The following is a 20,152-nucleotide window of genomic DNA, read 5'->3' as shown; positions in this document are numbered from 1 at the left end:
AGCAACATGAAAATCTTCACACATAAATCATCAACACCTCCCCTCCTAGCCCCACCGTAACTTGTACTAATTAGAAACTATAAACCTTGACATCCTAACAGAAGAGTTTCTAGTCTGAAGTTGCTAGTATTAGTTTCCTTTAGTAAAAAGAGATGCTGGATTTGCCACATGGTGGGTTGAGGACTTTATTGTGTGAGTGAGACCTGGTGCCCACCTAGGCTCATGGTTGTCAATCTTGAGTTTAGGCTAAGTTTCCTTGGCTCATTCCTCCTTTCCTTTGTCACATTTCTCATCATATTCTTCTCTTGAAGACTGTGTATTCTCCTAGCTTTGAGTTGCAATTTTGTATCCTCACCTTCACATAAGACAATATGATCCTTGGGCTTGTTTGGGTGTGCTAAGGGTGCAGTAATGGTGACTGGAGACTCAAAGATGTCACTGGTCTTCCCACTGGGGGATTCAAATGATATTGAGCCTACACAGGAGTAGGCTCTTCAAAGATATCCCTTCCTTTGCCTCCTGGAGGATTTGACCTTTTGGGTGTATTCTGAGGTTCCTCGAATGCTCCAAAGATAATAGATGCCATTCTATTTGGTCTACTTGAAGGATTAACTTATTTTTTTTCTTTCTTTTTTTTTAGGCAGTTGGGGTTAAGTGACTTGCCCAGGGTCACACAGCTAGTAAGTGTCAAGTGTTTGGTCTGAGGTCACATTTGAACTCAGGTCCTCCTCACTTCAGGGCCGGTGCTGTATCCACTGTGCCACATAGCTGCCCCAAGGATTAACTTCTTTTGGAGCTCCAAAGAAATTGCTTGAGTCTCCTCGGAGCTTGGCTTGGCACCCTTGTTCTCTCACCCCTGGAACATGTTGGCAGCGGCTGCGGTTGTGGCTGTGGCTATGGCAGCGGCAGTGCTTGTGGCAGCCAAAGCAGTGGCTCCTGTGCTCCTTTCCCACTGCAGACAGCACCATTCCTGCTCACACCCACCACCCAGATCTAAGCAGTAGTTTACTGGTTGGAATTAGCTCTGCTCATTGTGAGGCATAAAATTCCAGTCTCCCCTGGGATGGATTCCTGTCTTACTTATTCCTCTGCAGACTTCAGATTGGACTATACTTTGAAACTGAGACTGCTGCTGTTTGTTTCTGAACTTGCTCCTTTTAGCCCAGGGCCCAGTAACTACTGCTCACTCTGAACTGCCACCCCCAGGTGCAAGTCCTTCTGCAACCTGCCTTGCATCTATGATCTGGAACCAGGGAGTAAACAACAAAGCTGCCCATTGGCAGACTTTCTCAGACTAGTTTCCCGCACCTTTCAGTGTTCTGGTATGGGTCTGGGACCTTCTCTTGCTCTGGTATACAACCTTGCCTGGGTGCTGGAGTGCTCTGCACACAGCAGCTCCTGCCTAGAGGTACCCCTCCCCAGTGTCCTCAGACCTCTCTGCCTGTCTTCCTATGCCAGCCTGGACTGGAAAAATTACTTCTTATGGCTTTGCCTTGGATTTCCTCATTAGATTTAATCTGGCACGTTTTCAGTGTGTCTTGGGAGGAGTTTTTGGTGGGAAGTTCTCTCTCCTGCTTTCTGCTGCTCTACCATCTTGGCTGTACTTATATCAGAATTTTTTAAAAAAAAGTTCACTGGCACCAGGTTAAGAACCCCTGCATTGGATAATCTCAAAAAGTTCTTTCCAACTTAGTCAATCAACAAGCATTTATTAAGCCCTTTTGGGCCAGTTACTGGGAACACAGAGACAAAAATGAAGCAGTCCCTACTTTTAAGGAATTTACATTCAATTGGGTGGGACAATGTATACATTTATCAATAGATTCAGAACAAGTAAAAGATAAATTCAGGGTGGTTTGGGAGTGAGGGTACTAGAATTAAAGGGAACTAGGAAAGGCATTATATAGAAGGAAAGGCTCAGGAGAGACATACATGGAAGGTCAGTGCAGAGAAAGATAGGGGAGCTAAAGTGAGGGGTGTGAGGAAAAAGAAAAGACCGTTTTGACTGAATTGCCGAGTTGTGGGAAGGGGAATAATATACAATGAATCCAGAAAGACAGCTGGGGGTCAACTTATAAAGGGCTTTAGAAGCCACAAAGGAGTTTATTTTATCCTAAAGGCAGTAGGGAGCCAGTGAGGTTTGTAAGAAGGGAAGCAACATGGTGACATTGCTTTGACACCTTTGAGAAGAAACTTAAGGCAAAAAGACCATTTAGTCCAGCCAAGAGGTCATGAGGGCCTAACCTAAGGTATTTGGCTGTGTGAGTAGAGAGAAGCAATTGGATAGCAAAGATGTGGTGGTGGGTGATAGGACAAGATATGGCAACTGATTGAATATATGGGGTTAGGAGTTGAGGAGTCTTAACTTTCATGAAGTTTTTGCTGAGGCTGTGGGAGACTAGAATGATGGTGCCCTCCACAGAAATAGGAATGTTTGGTAAAAGGGAGGGTTTTGGGGAAAAGTTTTGGACATGTAGAGTTTAAGATCCCTGCAGGATATGCAGTTTGAGATATCCCCGAACAGTGATTTGAGACTGGTGTTCATGAGGTCCACATGTAAGAGTCTGAAGAAAGAAAACGGGGAGAAGCAGCTAGGTGGCACCGTGGGTAGTGCATCAGCCCTGAAGTCGGAAGGACCTGAGTTCAAATCCAGCCTCAGACCAAACACTTGACACTTACTAGCTGTGTGACCCTGGGCAAGTAACTTACCCCCATTTGTCTTTAAAAAAAAAAGAAAGAAAATAGGGCCCAGGACAGAGTCTTGGAATATGCCACCATTTTAGGACTGTGATATGGTATGGATGATGAGAGAGTAGTGTCATTAAACCCCAAAGGACAGAGTGCAAAAGATATGGCAGAGAGGTTAAGGGTGAGGACTCAGAAAACTCCTCCACATTTGACAATTTAGAGGTCATTAATACCTTTGGAGAAAGCAATTTCGGTTGCGCATGTGGTCAAAAGACAGATTGCAGAGTTGAGTATTGAGTGGGAAGAAAGAAAGTGGAGTTAATGAGTATAGACAGTTTTTTCTAGGAGTTTGATTGGGGAAGGGTAGGGGTACAGCAAAATCCCATTAATCTGGGCACCTCATTTCGGTATTGAATTAAATAACTTGGAGGGCAGCCAAGAGGGTCGTAGATTTGGATCTGAGAGGACCCTAAGAGATCATCTAGTCTAGCTCCTTGATGTCACAAGTAAGGAAGTTGAAAATCTATTTAGAGCAAAATGGATAATTTTGATTACATTAAATTGAAAAGTTTTTGCACAAACAAAGCCAGTGCAACTAAGATTAGAAGGAAGGTAGAAAATTGGGAAAGAATTTTTACAGCCAGTCTCTCTGATAAAGACCTCATTTCTAAAATATATAGAGAATTAAGACAAATTTATAAGAACACAAGCCATTCCCCAATTGATAAATGGTCAAACGATATGAACAGACAGTTCTCAGATGAAGAAATTAAAGCCATCTGTAGTCATATGAAAAAATGCTCTAAATCGTTATTGATTAGAGAAATGCAAATCAAAACAACTCTGAGGTACCACATCACACCTATCAGATTGGCCAACATGACAAAACAGGAAAATGATAAATGTTGGAGAAGATGTGGGAAAATTGGAACACTATACATTGTTGGGTGGAGTTGTGAAATGATCCAACCATTTTGGAGAACATTTTGGAACTATGCCCAAAGGGCTACCAAAATGTGCATACCCTTTGATCCAGCAATAGCACTTCTAGGGCTATATCCCAAAGAGATCGAACAAATGGGAAAAGGACCCACATGTACAAAAATATTCATAGCAGCTCTTTTTGTGGTGGCAAAGAATTGGAAATTGAGAGGATGCCCATCAATTGGGGAATGGCTGAGCAAGTTGTGGTATATGAATGTAATGGAATACTGTTGTGCTATAAGAAAATGATGAACAGGCTGACTTCAGAAAAACCTGGAAAGACATGTATGGTCTGATGCTGAGTGAAGTGAGCAGAACCAAGAGGACTTTGTATACAATAACAGCCACGTTATGCAGTAACCATGATTGTTAAACTGAACCCTTCTCAGCATTACGAGGATCTGAGACATCTCCAGAGGCCTTGGGATGGAAAATGCTGTCCACATCCAAAGAAAGAACTATGGAAGTCGAATCGCCATCACTTTTACCTTCTGTTGAGTTTTGTTTCATCTTTCTGATGGTTCCTCGTATTGGTTTTAATTTTTACTTACAACTTCACTAATGTGAAAATATGTTTAATGGGTATGTAAATGTAAAGCCTATGTCAGATTGTGCGCCATCTTGGGGAGGGTGGGGGGGAGGAAGGGGGAGAAAAATTTTCAACTCAAAAGCATATGGAAGTGATTGTTGACAAATCAAAATAAATTAAAAAAAATCTGTTTAGGTGAAGTAATTTTCCCTAAGTTCACACAGGCAGTGAATGGAAGAGCCAGGAATTTTTTTTCACGGATTATTTTATTGTTTTTGTTATTACTATAATTAACGGTAGATTTCAGTTACCCATTTTTTCCATTACAGGGGATATGTAACAGTTTGATATACTGCATTTTATGGATTATATAGCTGTTATACTTTTAAATGTTGTTTTTGAGCAGTTGGCTAGACATACAATTTCATCTTAGTTTTAAAATTATTTTTCACTTAAGCATTAGAAAAAATTAATGTCCCTGCCACTACACTTTCTCTTCCACCTTGAGCAAATTTAAAAAACAAACCTGAAAAGGAAAGTCTTCAATACATAGCTGTATAGTGTGGCAAAACAAATTCCCACATTACCTATGTCTAAAAATGTGTTTCTTTGCATTTTAAATTTATCATCTGTTTTACAAGAAGTGGTTAGCCTGTTTCATCTTCATTCCTTTGGACTTGTTATGAGTTTCTTCTGAAACTTTCTGTTTTGTCATTTCTCATGGCACAGTGCTTTTTGTTTGTTTGTTTTAACATTCATATACTGCAGTTTGTTTAGCCATTCCCAATAGAACAATTCCTTAGTTTCCAATTTTTGGCTGTCATTAAAGAGCTGCTATAAATTTTTTTTGTATAATGTATACATATATAATAAAAAATTAATTTTTACACATCCTTTTCCTCTTTCTTTGATTTCTTTGGAATATAGTTAGTATAGCTGGGTCAAAGGGTAGACATAGTTTGGTTACTTTCTAGCTGTAGTTCCAAATTGCTTTCCAGAGTAGCTGGACCAATTAATTCATAGCTTTACCTAACAGTGTACTAATGTGCCACTTTTTCCCCAGCTCCCCGCCCCCAACATTTGTCATTTTTCTTTTCATCAGTCTGATTAGTATGAGGTAGAACCTCAAAATTGCTTTAATTTCCATTTCTCTAATCCTTAGTGATTTAGAATATTTTTTATTCATATAGTTGCTGTTAACTTGGATTTCTTTCTTAGAAAATTATCTATTTGTATCCTTTAGCCTTTAATCTGTTGGGAAATGGCAGAGCCAGGGTTCTAACCGTCAACAAAAAATAATATCGTAAGTCCATGAGACATTGTGTCCTAACTGGATTATTACAACAGAAATGAACATTCATGTGAAACCCAAAGAGGCAAAGAGTTCCCAATCCATGTGGAAGTTTGCATATTTGTAATAGTACAACCAGGAAAGAAGGGGAAATAGAAATCTCCTTCTAAAGAGAAGTGGCATGGGAGGGGAAAAGGTGCAGTAAATGTGGGAAAAGAACAAAATGCCTTCCAAAGGGGAGGAGCAGGATTATGGCAAAAGAGGCGTTCTTTTCCCTTGGGAACTGCTAGACCATGAAGATAGGAGGGTCTGCTTATTTACAAGAGTCCTAGCTACACAAGTAGTTTCTCAGCCTAGTGAAGACCGGTGCCTGTCTTGATTTCCAAGGACACACAGGGAGTCCGGCTTAGGGTACAAACAACAAATTATGTCGTCCTTGACACATTCGAGACCTCCTGCATACTCTGGGTCCAGTGTTTGTGGAAAATGTGGCAACTGAAAAAGACAAGTTCAGGAGACCTCTTAACATTCCTTAACATAACTCAAGTCCTCTTATTCCAAAGCTAGAATTCTGTGCCACTGCACCTACAGCCAATTCTAGGTCAAGTTACTAAGCATTTATTAAATATCTGCTGCTTGCAGTTACTGAATTAAGCATTAATCCACAGTTACTTAAGTGCCCAATAAATACCCTGGCTCTCTAGTAGAGTAGCTGAAGAGCCAATCTGGCTTCATGTCTTGCCTCTGACATATAGGTGGTTGTGTGACTCAGGGCAAGTCCCTTAAGCTGTTAGTGCTCTAGACCAGAGTTGTCAAACAATGTGGCCTGAATCATGTGTGGTTTTATATCATCCTATAAACATGTGGTTTTTTAAGTCAGTATGTGACCTACGGGAAACCTCATGTATTGTTTAGTGGCCTCTGTTTCTATTTGACTTTAACGCCACCAAACTAGGTCAGCTCTCTAAGACTCTATAAGCTACAGATTGATTGGTAGAGGGAATTTCCTCATTTTAAAGCAAAGATCACTGTCAGGTACAATGTAGAGGGAAATACTTGTTCATTTATCGGTTGGATTAGATGACCCTTGTGGTCCTTTCTAAGTTTGAGAATTTGTGATTCAGTCGGTCAGCAATATTTGTTAAACACCCACTGTATGTAGCAGAATTTAGGAGAATATAAAAGAAGTAGATGTTTATATGGGTGTTTTCCATTAGCTGTAACCTAATAAGACAGATAATACAAGAATATGTGGGGAAAAAAATGAGGATTAGCAATTAAATTTTCTATTTCCCTTTTTTGTTTTTTTGGCTGCGAGGCAGTGGGCTTGAATGGCTTGCCCCGGGTCACACAGCTAGTGAGTGTCAAGTGTCTGAGGCTGGATTTGGACTCAGGTCCTCTTGACTCTAGGGCCGGTGCTCTATCCTCTGTGCTATCTCGCTGCCCCAAATTTTCTGTTTCTTAAAGCCAGAGAATATTTAGAGCTGGAATAGAATTTAGAGTTAATTTAGTTTACAATATATGGGGAACTAGGTGGCTCAATGGATAGAGCGACAAGCCTAGAGTCAAAAAGACCTAAGTTCAACTCTGAACTTACTGAATCAGGAAGACCTGAGTTCAAATTTCACCTCAGACACTTACTAGCTATGGCACCCTGAGGAAGTCACTTCACCCTGTTTGCCTCTGTTTTCTCATCCGTAAAATGAGCTGGAGAAGGAAATGGAAAACCACTTGGAGAGTTGGACATGACTGAAACGACTCAACCACAATTACAATCCATTATAATCCATAATATAAAAAAGTTTAAAAAGAAGTTATATGATGAGAGGAAGCTGAGGCCTAGGAAAACTGCATGAATCCAAGGGTATTTTAAATAAAAAGTACTGCTGGGCAGGATATGTTTCATGAATTCATTCAAATTTTCAGCACTGTTCATTTGTGTTCAATATTACATGCCTAAACCATTAAACTTCCAGTTTTCTTAGGAATAATCAGTTTGTACTTATTAGTTTGAGTTGGTATTTTTAAAATTTTCTTTATTAAGATTGTAACAAATCAGCAAAAATGAAAATTTTAATACACAAAGAACAGAAGAGCATTGTATATGAAACTAAACTTCTGTTCAGTGCAATTTTTGTCTATATTAAATTTAATACAGGAGTAGCAAAACTACCCTGATTGTGTGATCCCTCTGAAGTTCCTTCTCCTATCTTCTATGTATTTTTTAAATGTTTTCTTGACTCTTTTTCTTTTGTAATGTTTTTGCATCATCACAATCTTCAGTCTTTTCCCCTTCATTAATTATTGACCCCAAGCCCTTCCTTGTAACAAATAATTTATCAAGCAAAACAGATCAGTACATTGAAATTGTTTGAAAATGTGTTATCATTCTGTTCTCTAGTCTATGAACAGGCAGCCAAGAGTAATTTCTTTTCAAGTCATAATTTTCCATTTCCTTGGTTAGAGTTCTTAAGTCTTTCAAAGGTACTTTACATTATGGCAGTCCTTATGTAAATTGTTCTCCTGGTTTTGCTTACTTTTTTCTGCATGAATTTATACAGATCTTCCTAAGTTTCTCTTAAGTTTTTCCTTTTGTCATTTTTGTGGCGTAATATTCATTATTTTTACATACTGTATTTTCTTAGGCTTTTACTAATTGATGGGCCCCCGCAGTATTTCCAGTTCTTTCAGTTAATCATTTAATTGAGAAGTTTTTTATTAAGTATTAACTATCTACCAGTGTGCTAGACACTAGAGATACAAATTAAATGAATAAAATAATCCTTACTCAAAAAGAGCTTATGTTCTAACTTTTTGTTACTTTAAGTACTAAAGTATTTATTTAAATTTTTTGTCTCTTTCATAGTTTTTTCTTATTTAGCTCAATTTTTTCTCACTTCTCCTACAGAAGTTGTAATTTGATACGATTAGTTTTCCCAATTTTTGTAAACAATTTAATATTGAAGTTAATTTGCTTCAGATGATTAATAGAATACACTCATAAACCCATTTTCCTTAAAGTTTTTTACTTTGTGAGTTTTTGTGACTTCTTTAATTTCTTTTTTCTCAAATTTAGTTATAAATTATTTTTCTTCTATTAATCAGCATGTTTTATATATTTGTTAATATTCACCTCTTTCGTTTAAGTTTTAAGTTTTGGTGGCATATAATTGGGCAAAACAGTTCCTGAAATTTACTTAATTTTCATCTCCTTATTTGTTATGAGCTCTTTCCATTTTTGATTTTGTCAGTTTGGTTTTCCTTTTTTTTTTTCTGTTTGTCTATTTTTATTAGATTTTTTGCTTGAATTCCTCCCCCCCCCACAAAAAAAAAAAACAAAACACAGCTCCTACATTTACCTATCAAGTCATAATGAGATTTTTTAATTTCCTTTTTTGTGGCTATTTTGGATTTTTTAATTTGTTGCTTTTCTATTGTTACCTGTTATTGCATGCCCAATTCATTGACTGTTATTTCTTTCTTTTGTTGATTAAAGTATTTAGAAATATAAATTTTTCCTCTGAGACTGCATTGGTTGCACGTGCAGAGTTTTGGTATGTTATCTTGTCATTTTCTTTGAAATTACTGTTTCATTGTTTTTGTGTTTGACGCATTCATTCTTTGCATTTATATTATTTAGTATCCATTTAAGTTTGACTCTTTTCTTCAAATACTCTATCTTGATACAATTTTCTTCTGGTTGTGACTTGTAAAGGATGAGTTTAATATTTATGCTCACTATGCTTTGTTTATGTTCAAGCACATGGCCAGTTTTTTATAAAGGTAAGTCATGTGCAGCTGAGAAATCCATACCCCTGCGTGTGCACACTCTCTCTCATTTCTATTAGTAATCATCAAAGATCTAGCATATGTTATTTTTCACAAATGTCATTCAAGTACTTCTTTTTTGTTAGATTTGTCTACATGTGAAAGGGTAATCTAACTGTTTTGCATTCTATTTCTCCCTGTTAAGTAATTCAGTTAATTTTTCCTTTAAGTACTTAGATCAAGGCTTCTTAACCAACCTTCCTCCCTGTGTTTCTTCTTTCTTCTGTCTTTGCTTCTTTCCTTCCTGCGCACATTCAGCACATATCTAGATTCAATTACAAAATGCTCCTTGAAGAAATAAAATAGAACTTAAATAACCAAAAGACTATTCAGGACTCATGAGTAGATCATGACAATTTAATGAAAATGACCATGCTACCAAAGTTAATTTGCAAATATGTTCTTATATCAGCCAGATTACCAAAACTCTATTTTACATAGCTAGACAAAAATGGTAACAGAATTAATTTGAAGGACCAAAGGTTTTAGAATATGAAAGGAAATAATGAAAAAATTCTAGACCTCAAACCATTTTATAAAGTAGAATCCTTAAAACTATTTGGTACTGGTTAAGAAATAGAAAAGTAGCTCAATTGAACATATTCATAAAGAAGAATCAGAAATAACCGATAATAACCAATAACCTAGACTTTGACAAACTCTCAAACATAAATTATCTAGGAAAGAAATTCTTGTTTAATAAGAATTGCTGGGAAAACTGTAAAGCAGTCTGGCAGAAACTAAGTTTAGATCACTAATTTAAACTGTATTCTAGAATAAATTTGTAGACATGACATGAATAAAGATCATGTCATTAAAAAATGAGAAGAGAAGCAGATCATATACTTTTCACATCCATGGGTAGGAAATAAATTCTTAACCAATCAAGGAACAGAGATAATTACAAAAGATAAAAGAATTTTGATTAAGTGAATTTTAAAATTAACTTAGCAAAAATGACAAAACATGGGAAAAATCAATGTTGTGGGGCTTATGGAAAGACTGAATGCTAATGCATTGCTGACGGAGCTGTGAATTTGTTCAATAATTCAGTAGTGGAATTTGGAATCATGTAAATAAAATGACTAAAGTATCAATGTTAGGCATATGCTCTGAGGAGGTCACTGACAAAAAGAAAAGTATAAACCAGAATATTTAGTGTAGGGCTTTTAGTGGTGGCAAAATAACTAGAAACAGTAGATTCCCAGCAGCTTGGGAATGATTAAACAAATTGTGGTACATCAATATAATAAGAATATTCCCATGCTGTAAGAAACAATGATTATGTTTAATATAGAGAAATATAGAAAGACATGTACAAACTGATTCAGAATGAAGTATAATAATCTAAATAATGACTGCAAAACTGTCAGTATAGCTACTTTAATATATTTTTTAAGCTGGTCCCAAATTTTTTACTATTTTATTAAGAATTTGTTACCTTAAAGTAAGGTGAATTGTTCATTAAGTGTATACAATGTTTTTCTTCTCTCTTTGCAGAAATGTGGATTTTCAGAACTTTATTCATGGCAAAGAAAAAGAGATGTAAAGGAAGAATTTTGTCTTCTTGATGGACCACCATATGCTAATGGCGAAGCTCATGTTGGTCATGCTTTAAATAAGGTATTTATAATTTTTCGTTTACTTATTGATCTTGTGTACTTCAAAGATTTTCATGGTTTTTGCTCTGAAAAATATATTTTCAACTCGTCAAAGATGTGTTATAGTTATGTACCCTAAAGTCATAGTTTGATGGCTCATTATGTTGTGGGGGTATTCTAGAGTTCTCAGAAGCTCTTCCAGGAAAGCACAATCTTAGGCAGGTTGTACCAATTTGGAAAAAGCTTTGAATATAGGCTCTTTATAAACAAAGAAACTTAGTGGAATTTTTTTGGGGGGGCAAGGCAATTGGGGTTAGTGACTTGACCAAGGTAACACAGCTAGTAAGTGTCAAGGTCTGGTATTTGGTCTGAGACTGCATTTGCACTCAGGTCCTCCTGATGCCAAGGCCGAAGCTCTATCCACTGCACCATCTAGTTGCCCCAATTTAGTAGAAATTTTAAAACAAAAGTAAATCTAAATTTTAGAATGCCAGAGTTGAAAGGACCCTCCTTTTACAGATGAAGAAACAGACCTTAAAACACAAGATGTCTTCTCTGTTGTCAAATAGCTAGTTACGGAAAAATACATGACTAGAATCTAAGTCCTTTAGTTTCAGACCCGGTGTTGTCTACCATTACGTCGGGCTAATATAGTTCCCTTAACACTCAGTTCCTCTTATTCTTCTGTGTTATTTTAATGTCTTTTGTATAGGTACTTTTCTGCCTGTACAAGAGGTAATAGTACTAATTTCACAATTGCTAGTAATATCAGAATAAAAGTAAAAAGGAACTGAGGACTGAGCATTTCATGATTTAATTTGTAAAACTAGCATTTGCATATTTTTACCAGGTCATCTGACTCCTCAGATGTTAGATACAAGGAGTGATTTATGGAGCTGATTTTTATAACAGAAAAGAGGAATAAAATAAAAATTACAGAAACTTGTTTTGAACATAATTCAGCTGGCTAGGGCAGGTCATCTGACTCGTTATCTCCTCTCAGGCTTTCTTAATCCTACACCAGAAGTCCTTGCCTTAGAGGTGATGCTACTTTAAAGGGACCCCATAGATCTTCTAGAAGGGGGAACTTAGCCTTTAAAAAAGCCTTATAATCCTATGATTATTTTATTCTCTAAATTATATGCTGCTAAAGGATAGTCTTATCAATCTTGTCTATTCACTGACTCTATAGGTAACCTAGACTTAAGAGACTATGTTAGTCTGGCTTAGTTTAGGACTAGCTTTTCCTAGAGAAGGGAGTAATCCTATAATCAAATTAAAAATAAATCAAAATAACCAATACTAACAGGTTTCCTTTTCAGCAGCAATCACAAAGGGATGCTGCACTTGCTTGTGCCAGGGGCTCATGGCACTATGGCTCTCAGTGTTTCACTTCTAAGAATATAAGGTGAGCTGTGTTTTCAAAAGACACAACTGTTAGAAACTTCACCTTATATTCAGGTCATTGTGGTCAGTGTCCTACATTACTATATTCTCACTACAATTTTTTGTTAAAATTACATAATGACGATAACAGGGGATAGATGTAAGGACTGGACCTGTGCTCCATTTTGAGGTGTCTGAAAGGCAGTTGGAGATTTGAGGACCACAAGTCAGCAGAGAAGTTAGGGAAAAATAGGTGGAGTGAGATCAGCATCCAGATGCTAATTAAATCTGGGGAAACTGATGAGTGCACCTAGTGACTTGAATCAAGGGAGAAGAGAAGGTGGCTCAGGAAAGAACCACGGAGGGCATCTAAGGTTAGAGGGAATGATCTAGATGAGTATCCAGTGAAAAAAAAAACCTGAGAAAGCGTGGTCAGATAGGTAGGAGGAAAACCAGGAAAGAAAGTGTCCTGAAAACCTAGCGAGAAAAGAATATCAAGGAGGAGAAAGTGATCAACAGTGGCTGCAAAGAGGTCAAAGAGAGTGAGTGTTGAGAAGAGACCTTTGGATTTGGCAGTGAAGAAATCATTGGTAACTTTGGAAAGAGTGGTTTAGGTGGAATGATAATGTCTGAAGCCAGATCTAAGAAGAGAAATGGAAGGAACCAGTTATAGATGACTTCCTCAAGGAGTTGAGTCATGGAAAGAAAATACAGGATGATGGGTAACAAGGATGAATGGATCAAGTGAAAATTTGGGGGGGGCTTTTTGGTGAGGCAAGTTAAGTGGCTTACCCATGGTCACACAGCTAATAAGTGTCAGGTGTCTGAGTCTGAATTTGAACTCAGGTCCTCCTGACTTCAGGGTCAGAGCTCTGTCCACTTCACCACCTAGCTACCCTTCTGAGAAATTTTTCGTGTGAAGGAGGAAAGCAGCCAGTAGACAGGAAGAGATTAAAGGTTAATGAAAATGTGGAAATAAGATGAGTGAATACCTGACTCTTAGCTTATGTTGGTGGGGGGTGGCTAGGCAGTGGGGTTAAGTGACTTGCCTAGGGTCACACAGCTAGTAAGTGTCAAGTGTCTGAGGCCGGATCTGAACTCGGGTCCTCCTGACTCTAGGACCAGTGCTCTATCCACTGCGCCACCTAGCTGCCCCAATATCTGACTCTTAGGATTTTTACACCTTCACTCCAGTTACATTCTTACACAGGAGACACCTCCATCCCTGTTGTTTCCTCTTCTGCTTAGTGAATTCTTCCCTGAATCCTCCATTTGAAGAAGTACCCCTGATAACTCTACTCACTTCTGTTTTTTGGTGAGGCAAAGTTCATTTGTTGTTGTTGTTGTGGTTTGTTTATTGCTAGGCAGTGGAGTTAAGTGACTTGCCCAGGGTCACATGGCTAAGTAAGTGTCAAGTATCTGAGGTTGGATTTTTACTCAGGTCCTCCTGACTCCAAAGCCACAGCTCTATCCACTGCGCCACCTAGCTGCCCCAACTGTACTCACTTCTAACCAGGCTTAGCTCCTAACCCTTCAGACTTTCCCATGCTACCTTTCTCCATTCTTCCCCATCCTTCCTTCAGCTCCTTTATTACAGATCATCATTCCCTTACCACTCACCTCCCCCCCCCATTAGAATGTAGACCTCTTGAGGGCTGGGGCTGGCTTTCCTTTTGCTTGTGTTTATATTCCCAGCACTTATCATTATGTCTGACACATTTAATAATGAAGGTTTTAACTAAAAATCCCTCTTATTCTAACAATAGAGGGGGGAGGTCTGTCTAAGAGGATGGGATGGAATGGGATCACTTGTGCATATCACCTCTATAGGTGAGACTGGAAAGGAATTGATAGTGGGGAAAGGTAGCTAAGTGATAGGAGATGTTAATTTATACTTTTAATGTTATACCAACCAAGCTATCAAAGGAATACTTTACAGAACTTGATAAAATAATAACAAAATTTATTTGGAGAAGCAAAGCAATGTAGATTATGAAGAGGACATCAAAGAGGAATAGCACTTCCATACCTCAAACTGTTCTATAAAGTGGCAGTCATCAAAACCATTTAGTATTGGTTAAAAAATAGAGAAGTAGATCAATAAATCAGTATAGATATGGGTAAATCAGAAACAGTGGAACTCAACCCAGTGTTTAATAAACCAGAAAGTATAAATTATTTAAGAAAGAAATCTCCACTTGATAAAAACTTGTGGGAAAACTGGAAAACAGTCTAACAGAAATTAGGCTTAGACCAACCTTTACACCATATTCTGGGTTATACGGGGCGTTCAGAGAAGACTAGTACCTTTGGTGTGAGCACTGCCAAGCCTAGGGCTGCTTTCCGCCTTTGGTGTCCAATTGCCCCCCAACCCATCTTTGGCTCCAAGAAGCTATAGCATGCTTAGCAGCCACACCCCAGTCAGACCATCTCAGTAGATGGGCTAAACCAGGTTGAAGTTAACCAACAGACCTCATACCCATCACTGATTAGGGGGCTGTCTACCCCAAGTATGTGGAGACTTCCCTGGCAGAATAGGTAGATGTGAACAACTTGTTCCAATGAGCCATGAAAGCGGCAGAAGCAGTCACCATGGAGCACTTAAAGCTTGGTTAGACGTTGAAGACACCAATGTCATCCACTGCATTCCAAGCCATCGCCAGTTGCCTTGACATTTGTCTTGCCACTGGACTTCAGTGACTCTGGAAGAGAGAGTGAGGCTGATGACTTTGTGCAGTCTGCCCCACTTAAATACAATTTATGCTCTAGTCAAAAGACATCCCTCATACCCTTTTACCATTTACTATTTCATTATTTTACTCCTACTCAGAGTCCTGTGGCGATAGGCAAATGACAATATACACTGTGTAGTCACAACCCTGCATGTACACTGTGTAGTCACAACCCTGCATATAGGTGGCCCAAGCCATAGAGATTGTCTTCTCACTGGACCGAGGCAGCAGTGATAAAGCAGGGAATCAGCAGGATGTCCGTGTAGCCTTTTTTAAGGATTGCACTGCTCACCTCCTGGCATGAGGAAGGACCTAGAAAAAGGTGCCCTAAAAATTGCCTGCTTCATATAACCTAACCCTGGCCTGTTTACTGAGGCAGGCAGGAATCCTACCCTGTGGTCAAAACACACAAAAAATGTACAAAAACTTTTGTGAAGATGACTTCACTCACCATTGGTACATAGAATGTGTGCATGCTTATGGATAACAAGAAATCCAGTAGACCTGAAAGAGGAACAGCCCTTCTTTCCAGAGAACTCAGCAGATGTTGCATCCTAATAGTACACCTGAGTGAAAAAAGGCAAGCAAATTAAGGCCAGCTTACCAAAGTCAGAGCTGGATATTTTTCATAAGCTACGGGTAGGACATTTGGGGTTTTTTTGGTTTTTATTTAGGATTTTTTTTAAAGTTTTATTGATATTTTTATTTTTTACAATACAGATTTCTCCCACTTCATGAATAATCTCTTATAACAAAGCAAAACAATTAAGTGAAACTAATAAAACAGTGACCTTTTCTGAGAGCTCATGTATTTCACTTATATGGGCCCCCTTCATATCTTTATTTTTTTCTTTCTTTTTTTTGGGGGGGGGTTAGGCAGTGGGGTTAAGTGACTTGCCCAGGGTCACACAGCTAGTGAGTGTTATGTATCTGAGGTCAGATTTGAACTCAGGTCCTCCTGACTCCAAGGCCGGAGATCTATCCACGGCGCCACCTAGCTGCCTCTCATCTCTTTATTTTGAAAAAATTAACAGAAATCTATTTTTTCTCCTAACCCCTACCCCACTGAGAAAAAATCCAAATTTAAAAAAATAAATATAAATGGGGGCAGCTGAGTGGCACAGTGGGTAGAGCACTGGCCCTAGAGTCAGGAGGACCTGAGTTCAAATCTGGCCTCATACGCTTACTAACCGTGTGATCCAGAACAAGTTACTTAACCCTGATTGTCCCCCCGCATAAATAAATATGTATAGCTGAAGAAAAAATTCCATAAATTACTGTGTACAAAAATATATGTGTATCGTTCTGCATCCTGTATGTGTCACTTTGTTTCATCTTTGGTCCTTTAGAATCATGATGTCAAATTCAAATACAAAGAGGGGATCATCAAACCACATACAGTATAGGAATCCCTGTGGACTGCCATATTGACTTAGACAAAGACATGTTTATATATATATTTTTAATTAGTATAGCAACACATGGTTCTGGCCTCATTGGGGTGTGTAGTAGGCAGCATACTGCTAGTCAGTGGAACGTTTGACACCTCTGCTCCTGATTCATGAGTAGTCAGTGCATCAGTCATACTTCTTAGAGCTTTCAAAGTTGTTTGTTTTTACAAGGTTGTTAGAGTATAAATTATTCTCCTGATCTAGTCATTTCATTTTTCATCAGTTTATATAAATCCTTGAAAGTGTTCATTTTTACAATATGGATGTTATAGTATAAATTGTTTTGATTCTGCTTAACTTTACTCTGTGTCATTTCATTTGTCTTTCCATTTTTTTGAAATCATCTATTTCCTCATTTCTTACACACAATAATACTTTGTCACATTCATATATCATAACTTATTTGACTGTTCCAAATTGATGGACGTTCCCTTAGTTTCCAGTTGTTTACAACCATCAGAAGAAGTGCTATAAGTACTTTTGTGTATAAAGGACTTTTTCCATTTTCTTTGATATCTTTTGGGTATAGGCCTAGCAGTGGTAATGCTGGATCAAAAGGCACATGCACATGGGGGCTGATAGGCATTGGTAGACAGAATTTCTTCATTTCTTGTTACCAATAAAATCACATATTCTCACTATCTGTCTGTATTAAATAAAGGTTTCTTTATTACATCATGGAGTGAAGCTGGTCTTGAAGGCTGGACAAGCTGTGGTATAGACCAACAAGTTTGGGGGGTTTTTTGTCCGTTATTACTCTTTAAACCATCTCTTAGAGGGAGTTGAAGAAGAGAATAAGTATTTATAGAATGTCTGCTCTGGGCCAGGCACTGTGCTAAGCACTGTACAAACATGCTAATTTGATCCTCGCGACAACCCTGCAAGGTGGGTGCTATAATTATCCTCATTTTTACAGTTAAGGAAACTGAGGCAAATAGGTAAAATTACTTGTCTGGGGTCACAGCTCATAATGTGTCTGAAGCTGGATTTGAACTCAGGTCTTCCTGATTTTAGCCCAGCACTCTATCCACTGAGCCACCTAATTGATCTATATATTCCCCTGTGTGAGCTATAACATTCAGTAGGTTTACATCTGCATCATAGAAGGAATTCCCATGTGGATAAAATCTTTGAAGTATTGATGTACAAACTTATTTTCATATTTGTATGATAACATTGTATCCATATATTTAAAGATTTAAACATTAGATACATTTACATTTAAGTGGAGCTTGTAATTTTTTGGTTTTTTATAGATCTTGAAAGATATGACTAATCGATTCCAAATGATGAGAGGTTCAAAGGTGCATTTTGTGCCAGGTTGGGATTGTCATGGGTTGCCCATTGAATTAAAAGCACTTTCAAAACTTGGAGAAAAAGCTCAGAATCTTTCACCGATGGAAATTAGAAAGACAGGTAAATTTTCTGTGTCTTATGATTTTAAATAACGGCAAATATACTTGATCAAACACAGTTTTCTAGTTTAAAAAGAATTTGCTCTATTTTTATTAATATTTTCATATCACCTTAATATGTGAATTTATCCTTTCTCTACTCTCCTACCTAGCCAACTATCCCATGCAATAGAGCTTAAAAAAAAGATGAAAAAGTTCAGCAAAACAAATCTTACACATTGATCCTGTCTGACTACAATCAGTTGTATAAAATGACAAGCATTTCTAATAAATCACTGCATGCTATGCAGAATTACACAATAAAAATCACAAAGCTGATAGGAAAATTAAAAAAAAACTTTGTTAGCAATATGTTAAAAGAATATAGGAACCTAACAAAAAAGAGCGGCACAGATGTAGATATATTAAATAATTAAAAATATATAAGTACTGCTTTTAATAGTAGCTGTGTCGATGGCTTTGGACTACTGCTTGGTGTTGTGTCCCAGTTCCCCTGGTACAGTGAACAACTTTGAAAGATCTGCCTCAGCCACAACTCTGCGACCAGTGGCCACAGACCAGCCTACTTTTGCTTATAGCTTTTTTGGCACCAGAAGATACACAATAAATATGAGATTTTAATTTGAGAAAGTGGAAGTAGTTGTAACTTGCAACTTGTGAGTTATTGTGAAGTGGTGTACTTTTCTGCATTCTCACTGATGAAATTGAGCATAAGCAAACTCATAATCCAAGTTATGTTTAATTTGTTCCCCAATATATTGTGTTGGAACAAATTTGCATTTTCAAAACAAAGGTTATAGCAGAACTAACTGTATGTGCAGTAGTCTAAAAGTGAATTTTCTAAACATTTCTGGGTCTTATTTTTAAAACTATAGTTTTCCTCCCTCCTCTAAAGTACAGTGAAATCTCCTAGATAATTTTTTTTTCTCTACCCCAAAAAAATTACTTTTTGTAAAAGGTGTTATATTTTCCAGGAAGTGTAGGCTTATTGAATCAGAGCTTTTGGATCTGATCAGGATCTCTAACTGTTGGGTATTGAAAGAAGGAATTTAAAAACCTGTATAGCTGTGTTCATGTTTAGCCTTGTCTTCTAATTGCTTGAACTTGATACTTCAACGAGTAGTTTTATTTCTAGTTCTGTAAGCCAAAAGCAAGCTTAAAATTTTAAATTAAACTTTCACATTCTCCTTTTTCCCATCTGAGAAGATGGATGAAGTCCCTTGCTTATGTGAGGAGTAAACAAGAAAAAAACTCACATGAAATTTATGCAGTTGTTGATTGTGTATCATGATTTTTTGTTCTTACACAGAATAGTTCTTTTCAAAGATAGGAGATTAGATCAGTTATCTTACTTCTTTCACTATGTATATTGAGATGGGTAATAAATGCCACTAGTTTGTACAAACTAGCAAGAAGCCATAACAAGGAAGGGAAATACACTGTAGAAATTATTTGTCTTCCCCTCTAACTTGCTTTCCTTTGCTAAATGTTTAGTGGCCTCTGTGATTTTAGTGTCACAGCACTGATTTACAAATCAGATCTGTACTAACATGTATGCTAACAGTATGTAATCTTTGACATTTTGGAGAATATATACTTAATATAGGTTTTAAGAACTTGATTGAATGTATATGTGTGTGTGTTTATATATGCTGTATATATTACATATCTATATATTTTCTTTTTAAGAATTAGTTATCTTTTTCAGCCAGAGCATTTGCAGAAGCAGCTATTGAAAAACAGAAGTCTGCATTTATTCGTTGGGGTGTAATGGCAGACTGGGATAATTGCTACTATACATTTGATGGGAAGTATGAGGCCCAACAAATAAAAATGTTCTATCAAATGTATGCTAAGGTATATTTATTTGAATAATTTTTAAACATTTTAAAGTGTGTGTCACAAAAATACTGTTTTAATGTAATTTTATCTTCTACAGGATTTAATATATAGAGCTTATAAACCTGTATTTTGGTCTCCTTCAGCAAGGTATGTTTAACCAGTGAGCAGTAAAAGGGGACAGTTTTTGAGTGAGTTCAAAACATTCATTTGTTAACTTAATGTTTTAAAAAATTTTAGGACTGCATTAGCAGAAGCTGAACTTGAATATAATCCTGAGCATGTCAGTCACTCTATATATGTCAAGTTCCCACTCTTGAAACCTCCTCCCATGCTGACCTCTGTCTTAGGTAAGATCTATTGTAGTTCTTCTGTTGTAGATGTGGCATTGGGATATTTGCTGTTCCC

General features: G+C 37.4%; 1 protein-coding gene and 1 pseudogene across 1 annotated transcript in view; one reads left to right on the top strand and one right to left on the bottom strand.

The window, feature by feature from the left end:
• The window catches only part of IARS2 (isoleucyl-tRNA synthetase 2, mitochondrial), a 79,425-nt gene that overhangs the window by 5,370 nt on the left and 53,903 nt on the right, over positions 1-20,152 (top strand). The window contains exons 2-6 of the mRNA XM_020982239.2: positions 10,821-10,943; positions 17,747-17,906; positions 19,614-19,762; positions 19,845-19,894; positions 19,985-20,094. Of these exons, the coding sequence (XP_020837898.1) occupies positions 10,821-10,943; positions 17,747-17,906; positions 19,614-19,762; positions 19,845-19,894; positions 19,985-20,094 (592 nt within the window). The remainder of the gene's footprint in view (positions 1-10,820; positions 10,944-17,746; positions 17,907-19,613; positions 19,763-19,844; positions 19,895-19,984; positions 20,095-20,152) is intronic.
• On the bottom strand, positions 130-968 carry LOC144457984 (uncharacterized; annotated as a pseudogene).

This window comes from Phascolarctos cinereus, unplaced genomic scaffold (genome assembly GCF_003287225.1).
Source record: "Phascolarctos cinereus isolate Bilbo 61053 unplaced genomic scaffold, phaCin_HiC Scaffold_5;HRSCAF=322, whole genome shotgun sequence".
Taxonomy (NCBI): Eukaryota; Metazoa; Chordata; class Mammalia; order Diprotodontia; family Phascolarctidae; genus Phascolarctos; species Phascolarctos cinereus.
Note: the sequence above shows the minus strand (reverse complement) of the source record. Positions and strands in the feature narration are given on the sequence as shown.